General features: G+C 37.7%; 1 protein-coding gene across 1 annotated transcript; it reads right to left on the bottom strand.

Moving 5' to 3' along the window:
- Positions 1 to 45: 45 nt before the first annotated feature.
- Positions 46 to 7,449, bottom strand: LOC140923171 (uncharacterized). The gene is made up of 9 exons (XM_073373251.1): positions 7,324 to 7,449; positions 7,033 to 7,132; positions 6,052 to 6,640; positions 4,712 to 4,771; positions 4,357 to 4,406; positions 3,743 to 3,803; positions 2,750 to 3,482; positions 2,271 to 2,644; positions 46 to 155 (listed from the first exon to the last, which is right to left on the bottom strand). The coding sequence occupies exons 1-9, from the start codon at positions 7,343 to 7,345 to the stop codon at positions 135 to 137; spliced, it is 2,010 nt and encodes a 669-aa protein (XP_073229352.1). The 5' UTR covers positions 7,346 to 7,449; the 3' UTR covers positions 46 to 134.
- Between the last annotated feature and the right edge of the window lie 640 nt (positions 7,450 to 8,089).

The raw sequence follows: 8,089 nt of genomic DNA on the forward strand, positions 1-8,089 counted from the left end.
CAGAAACTTATTGTTCACTGCACATCCTTTTATCTTTATACAAGATCTCGAACTGTCCAATAATTTGCTGCTATGATTAGCAGTAAGTTCATTAATTTTTCATCCATATGCTGCATTAGTGTCTCTGATCATCATCATATGTCTATCAGAGTTCCCTGCAAGGCAAAAGGATCAATTGCTAAGTATGTCCAAAAAAAAAAAGTTACTTTGCTGTTGTATTGCATTTAATGTCCTAATTTGTTATTATTTTTTTAACTCATGTCTATTGTAAAAATTACAATAACAGCATTCTGTCTTCCATTGAAGTTTTTTTCGGTAGAGTGAAATCCTGTCATTCTGACCCCAAAAGGACCCTGCAAAGCTGGTTACTTGTATTGATGGGTTTGCAGCTAAAAACTTAACCAAGATCAGGGTGCAAAGAGAGTTAGTTTTGCAGCTTACCATTTGGGCAAGTTGAAACTGGCATTTACTGACCTAAATGTCATTTCAACTAGCCCCAGAAACTTTTTGATGAGCACAATTGATTTCACAATAATAATTCTTCCGTAATTTGAATTCCTCAAAAAACTTCACTTGTCAGTTGGGCAAGTAAAGAACAAAATCCACTAGCCCTGGGCTATCAGACACTACTTTCTTTGGATGCTGCAAGATTTTTATGTTAAGTTCAAACTTGCCCTAATATGACTGTCATAACAAGGAGATCAAAAGGTAGGGTTCACACAGTCTTGAAAAGTCCTTGAATTCTGTTTTTCCTTGAGAAGTCGTTAAAATTTCTGTGTAAGTCCTTGAAAAGTCAATTTTCTTCAACCTTGAATGTACATGTAATGAATAAAATAAATAAATAATGATTTGGAGGTAGCACATCCACAAAGTCATCTTCGTTTACCTGATTCCTGGTAGAATTGGAATTTGGTAATGTTGGTTTTTGAGGAGAGGGGAAAACCAGAGTACCTGGAGAAAAACCTCTCGGAGGAAAGGAGAGAACCAACAACAAACTGGAAAGTGTTTTTAACTGCTTTTTGCGTGTCCAAAAGTGAATATAGCTCAGAGGAGTTAAAGGTGATTTACATAAAGCATCTTTTGTTTTACGCGACAATTAACTATCAAATTAAGACAAGTGTACGGTGAACTGAAAACTTTCTAAGTTGGAGGAGCAAACAGTTCAAGCCTCAAAGTCCAGTTAGAATTTACTTTGAAAGTGCGTTTTTGTGCAATCTGTGAAATTACAGCGTGCAAAGAAAGTCGTGTCCGATAGCCCGGGGCTAGTGGATTTTGCTATCGGGCTAGTGATTTTTGTCCTTAACTTGCCCGACGGGCAAGTGCTGTTGTTTTGGGAAATTCAAATTACAGAAGGATGGTAATCAATCCTGCTAATCAAAAAGGGTTTTGGAGCTAGTTGAAATGACTTGTTGGCTAGTACATGCTGGCTACAGCTTGCCCGAATGGCAGGCTGTGAAACTGACTTTCTTTGCACCCTGAATTACGTTCCTGGTACGTGGTCCTTGAAAAGTCCTTAAAAAATGGTTGCGATTTTTGTGTGAACCCTGATAAGGTGGGGAGGGGACTCCCCTAAAAACAGATTTGCTATTACATGTACTTTAGCACTCCCCCCACCTCACCCTGGAGCTTTTGTTTTTAGTGGGAGGGGATCTGGGTTATTTTGCTTGGTCCCTCTCCCCCTTCACAGTCCCCTCAGCTGTCAGCTTGCCAATATATTTACGTTGTTCACACAGTTTGTATTTGCCCTTCTTCCTCATCAAGAAGCTTGGTCCCATCCTAGTTTTTACAATCATTATAACCTTGGTTCAATTTTTTTTTTTTCAAGGGTGTTTGTGTCTGACTACAAGGCCCAGTTCAAACATTGAACTTTTCACATACAGAACCTAATCATCTCAATTAAGTACTCGAATAGATCAAGATTTGAATCAATTGAGTCTAGTATGTGCTACATGTATTTGGGTCGACCATGAATCAAGTTCAAAAGGGCTGCTGAGGGAATTTTAACTGTGGAGCAACTTTGTTTCTTACATTGAACTTTTCATGTACCAAATGTCATGTATGATAAATTACTGTAATCTATTTTGACTGGTGAGAATTTTAGACCATTGTACATTGTGAAAGTGAATTGAGTCCGACTACTTAAGTTTGATGTCTAAATCCGCCATCTGAACTTATATCCTTTTGGGTCGACGTTAGAACTGCATGGGCCTAAGAAAACACCCCCTAAGGTACATGTAAATTAAGCCAAGGGAAAAGTTTTGATCCCTTACTTCCTTGGGCAAGGCAGGCGACCATTCAATCAAATTTCTGACCAGTGTATCACCACCAGTAGAGTCTTGGACTGGATCTACAGTGGTCATCTGAGAAGCTGGAGAAAACGGATCTGACAGTCTGGAGTTTGATCGAAGTGACTCAAGAGTGTGATTGGCAGGAGCTTGTGCTGCTGGTCTCCTTGGTTTAACAAGCTCAGCAGATGGTGAGATATTGAATGGGAGTGGAGCATTATCTGTGTTACTGCTGCCTGGTCTAGACCTTAGTGACTGAGACCTGGTAATTCTGTCACTCCTCAGAGGGGTGGGGAGGAAAGAACGTCGTTTCTGAGCATTTGCACTTAGTGATGTTCTCTTTGTGACTTTACAAGGAACTGCAAAAAAGACAAAATATTGATGTACAGGTAAGTACTTCAGCCACGAAACATGTGGACAGAACTGACCAGCAAATCAGGATAATACTGTGACATCCATTTTACCTGGATTTGGTGGGGTTTCTGTGCTGCTTGAAACACAATTACTGTTGGCTGGAGTGGATGGCCTGTGGCCTTTTGCTTTTGTCTGAACCTTAGAGACACCACCCTCAACAGCACTACCATGCCTTTTTACGGGTGTTACACCTGAGGTCTGGCTGTTTCTTGGTGTTGCTGTGGCTCTACCTCTTTTCCTGGGTGTAACTATGATTTCCGATTTCCTTTTAGATGGTGTCTGTGATCCCTTGACTGATTGCCCTGTGGATATAGTGCTTTTATTCCTAACTGCACCCGGTGTCGTGAAGGACTTTGACCTCTTGACACTACTAGGAGTCTGGGATCGATCAAGCTGCTGGTTTGAGGTTAAGCTGCTCTTTGAACGCCCCGGAGTGCTACCCAGGGATTTTGGAGTGGGTGGAGCTTTCTTGTTACTTGTCCCTGGCTGAGGGAGTGCCTTGACAGGCTGTGGTCTCCCTTGAGGTTTAGTAAATTTAGTTTTCGGTACTCCACTGGTTCCATTGACAGGCTTTAAACAAGCTTTTGTAGCTGGCACCTTACGTGGACAGACACTAGGAAGAGCAGAGATATCTGTAGGTGGTCCCTTGGAGACTGTGAATGTGTCATTCAAATCAGCCACAGCACTTGACGTTGAGGATGATGATGTAGAGCTGGTTCGACAACGACGTGGCTGGACACCAAACCCTGGAGGTCTTATTCCACTTTGTGAAGGTACAGGTAACTAAGGAACATTTTAAATTAAACAATAAACATTATTAGGAATAAATAATTATTATTTATTCTTATTAAAGATTACTGTAAATCATTGTGAGAAATTTTGTCAATCATTTATGGTGAGAGGACCAAGATCTACAATGTGTGTAGAGGACCTGAACTTTGTCTTCCTTTTGATTTCACAAGCTTTTTACACTAGTCTCACACATAGTTAACAATACTGCTGCAGTAAAATTATTAAAAATATTGACCAGAGATCAATATTACCTTGGAGGATGACTCTGTAAATGATGAATCCCCTTTGCCTGAGTTTTGTGTATTGTTATTCCTGCAAAGTAATTTCAGTGATAAACCGATCAGCCTTGTGGAAACTGTTGTTTCATCATTATGTACATTTTCTAGTTTTAGGATATGGCAAAGTTTGACCTAACCTGATTCAGTACATATGTTACAGGTCAAAATTAAAATCAGGTTGAAGTTTTATAACCTATGTTGATTCTCAATTTTCTTTGTCTCCTTATAGCCCTAATTATTCATGGATTAGGGCTAAGAGATAGAAAAATGAGAATCAACCTACTAGCTTAAAAAAGTTTAACCTGTAGCGTGTATAATTTACAAATAAATTTACGACTGGTTAACCCAGTAGGGTAAGGGTGAACAGTGCTGAGAGCAACACCACCCCCCACCCCCAAAGATACTGCCAGCTGCCACCTCATTTTGACTGGGCTGGAGAGGACTTGTTATCATTCATTGCAGATTATTCTCGCTCCCAAAGATTCATTTTGCTTAAACAGCTGGTTTTTAAAAAACTATATCTTAATTCATATTAACTCTTTACTTTACTAACAACAACAACAACAAAGAACTAAACAACAAGTCACCTTGTTCCTCGTGGCTTTACAGAGGATGTTGTGTTATCATTGCCCTTAGCCTGCCATTTGACACACAAATTGTCAGATTCAGTAAAAGGACATTTAATTTAATTTATAAATAGTTTTAAAAATTCCTAACATGATTTTATCAAGCTGTTTTTCAAGTTGAACCTGCCAAAATGAAATTATTACAAAAAACAAAACAGTTATTATTCTTACATCTGCACTTTTCCCTTAGACCTTATGGTTCGAAAAATTCTAGAGACCTCTCCTTAATATACAACAACAAATCATGCAAAAAGAAGAAAATATTTAGCAAAATGTTACTTTGTCTATCCAGTATACATGAACATTTATTTGTTACCTTTTGCTCAGCCGGTTTCAGTGTCTTTAAGACTCCATAAGCATGTTCAACTTTTATAGGCTGCAAGAAAATTAAATTAATTAAATTTAACACTACTGTTTTCTGGTCTTTTACAAAAACATCTGTTTAAAGGAAGCTGAGGTTTGGTGGAAGCGGAACAGTGGAGTTGCAACCACTTGCTTGACATCTCTCTAAGATCGACATGAAGTGCCAGCCCTAAAGGTGTCTAAGTAAAAGCACTGTCAATTATCAACCCTCCAAGTTGGGACCATTTTGGTCACCATGGTGCCTAAAATGTTGGAGCTGGCAAGCTTGATTGATTGTAAAAAAGTCTCCCTAAACCAAAAGAGTTGGTTGCCAAATGGCAACCATATAAAAACTTTAACTTGGAGGGTTGATTATAGTCAAGCCAGGTAAACTGTACCCCCAAGATTCCATTAATGAATAATATTATATTATTTGAAAGTTGAATCCATTGGTAGTTGTAGATTTCAGATTCATCTCTGCATGCGTAAATTGAGCAGTGAATTCACATGCTAGGTAGATATGAAGTTTCTACCAGCTCAGCTTTCTTGAATTTGATGTAATGTCTTCAAAGCAATTTTGTCCATTCAAAGATGTTTCAATCTGACCAAATACAGAGAAGTCATCCTAAAAAATCCACTGCTCATTACACATGCAGATTTGAAGTCGAAACTGGTTGTGGCAACAGATAATGATTCATTAATGGAATCCTTGGGATAGACTTGACCTCATTTGACTGTACAGTCTAGTTATAAAGAGAATCCTGCTATTTGTCATGACTGTCCAGCCAAGTCAGTCTATTCTCAGATAGTCTGCTGGCCAATAATGGGTTTTTAGTGAAAAGATCTGAAAAAATCTCTTTTATTTTCATTTTAATGGCTGGTCTGACCAGCCACCACTGATTATTGGAAGTTAACCTTAAAAGTTGACTCTACAGCAAACTCTCTCTGTGATGGACACCTTTGGACCTGGCACTATGTTGCTATCCTAGAGAGATGTACATTTTATTGAGAGTCAGCTAGAAGGAGTAAAGAAAGGCAGAGATGACCAACTCTAGAGAGATGTAGTCAAGTTAAAGGAGAAAATAAAGGCAGGGACCAACTCTTAGAGGGACTGCTTTTAGAGAGTCAACTAAAAGGTTTAAGTAAAGATGGGCAGGGGCAAACTCTAGGTATCCGTTTTAGTAAGGTGCCTGTCTTATAGAAAGTCAACTAAAAGGGTCAAGTAAAAACTGTGTCTAGAGGGATGATAGAACAGTCATGTGCAAGGTACATGCATAAAAACAAGATGTTCAAATGGTGTAAACATGCACTTACAGAATTAAAACAGCTACGTGTTTTCAGCGTCATGTCAGTCTTGGGAAGTTTGGAAGTTGCATACTTGGAGGCATTTTGCCGTGGACGAGCTTTCCTTCCTATGAAAGGTGATGGAAATTGCATTGTGATGGTTTGGTCCTCAGAATTTTTTTCCTTCAAGACACGTTTTGGGGTTGCAGGAATAATCACATCTGAATCTTCTCCCTGTGTAGTAATTTTCTCCTCTGAAACTGACTCGGATGAAGATACTGATTTTGTTATTTTTAAGTCACTTTCTTTCACAAGATCTGGTGAATTATCTGTAACATTGAATGTCTGTGATAAAATGTTACAAATGTCATTATTTTCTTTGTCAAAAATGTTGTTTTCGTCATCATCAATGCTTTGATGAGTTGAAGAGCTTTTAAGAAATATTGAAACAGCAGTTGCTTCTTTAAACAGTTCTGCGATCTGTTCACCATTAAGTGGACTCATTGGTTTGAAACTTTCATCATCTTGTAGATCACTGTTGACAGTTACGCATCTCTCTTTATGGCCAATAGGCCCAAAGAATACTTCATCTTCATCTTCCAAGTCATTGCTGGTTTCCCTAGAAATTATAATTACAATATATTATTATATTATATTATTATTATATATTACAATATATCATACATTCCGAATTATGAATGTATGTATTGGTTATTATGTTAAGTTCGGGTTTATCTCGGTGTAAGAACTTGTGAACGTTTTCTTTGTTTTGCACCTTTTGTTTTTCTAGGTTCTGTTGGGTTCACTTCTTTGTTTCCTATGTTTTAGGTCACCCGTGAGTTTAACAGGTTCTTACTTGAGGATGAGCATTAAATTAAGTTCTCGGTTCATTTAACTGCAATTTTGTATTTGTAATCGTCACCAGATAAAAGGAAGTTCTGGTGCACCTAAATATGAATACATTTTAATTCTTTCCTCCTTCAAATTTAAGCTTAATATTTTAAAGCTTACCTGATGTACATGTCACATTCTGGGGGAGACAATGGCACATCAAAATCGAATTTTTCATCTTCTATCAGGTCGAAAGCGCCATCAATCCTACAGGAAAACGCTGAAGAGGCAGCGAGACAGAATTAACTAAACCTGACTATAACGTCGCGTAGGAAAATCGTAAGCTTAAGCTTATATGAATTATATTGTAGCTTTAACTGCAAAATATTCCAAAGTCAAGGCCTTGGAGAAACGTTCATGAATCGCCAGTCTGAAATCAACCCCATCGAAATTAGTGATGTTCAAACTCACCTTCGCAACTTGTTGTCGCCATCTGGGGTTTTCAAAGATTACTAATACTAGGACTACTATTAGGACTATTCTACCAAGGAAAATCCAAAGATTTCGGGATAGATAAAATTCATCCCTCAACTCCAAAATCGTTCATTACAAATGGCCGATCACCGCCCCAGATCTTCCCGGGTAAGATTTGAAATTATCACGTGACGCACATATTGTCTTGTGATTGGACCGTTGAACTGATAGCTTGAACTCATATAAAAACGTTGTTCTCTTCTGGTTTTCTTTCCGCATTTACTTACTCTTTTTTTTTACCATAGCAATTTTTTAGATCGCAATTAGAAGAAGAATCGACATTTTAGTCGGATGATAGAAATTCTCACTTACTGTATAGTTTCTGTCCGAGAATTATAAGGGACCGGAACTGTTTTTTTAAGTATAGCAATTTCTTAAATAACATTTATTTTAATTTTTTATTTATATTCATATTTTTATTTCTTAACTCTTCTTGATGTTTTAAAACGTTGAAGAGAACTAAAGTAGATAAATATGAAACGGCAAACTGATCCTTAGGGCAAGGAGATGAAGAAGTAAACAAAAGAATAAAACAAAAAAAATATGTATTTAAACAAATTTGCTCAAAATATACATTTTTTTGTTTTATTCTTTTGTTTACTTTTTTATCGCCTTGCGCAATTGCCGTAAGGATCAGTTTGCCGTTTCATATTTTTTTATAAGTTATTACTGTGCTTATCATGATTCAGGTCTATTGCTGGGA

The sequence above is a fragment of the Porites lutea genome, chromosome 13, assembly GCF_958299795.1.
Source record: "Porites lutea chromosome 13, jaPorLute2.1, whole genome shotgun sequence".
Classification (NCBI taxonomy): Eukaryota; Metazoa; Cnidaria; class Anthozoa; order Scleractinia; family Poritidae; genus Porites; species Porites lutea.

Coding starts and splice junctions, on each gene's coding strand:
- LOC140923171 (XM_073373251.1), bottom strand. CDS start 7,345: ATGGCGACAACAAGTTGCGAAG. Junction 4,772..6,051: donor CACGTAGCTGTTTTAATTCT/GTAAGTGCATGT, acceptor ATTTTCTTGCAG/CCTATAAAAGTTGAACATGC. Junction 2,645..2,749: donor AGAAACCCCACCAAATCCAG/GTAAAATGGATG, acceptor TCTTTTTTGCAG/TTCCTTGTAAAGTCACAAAG.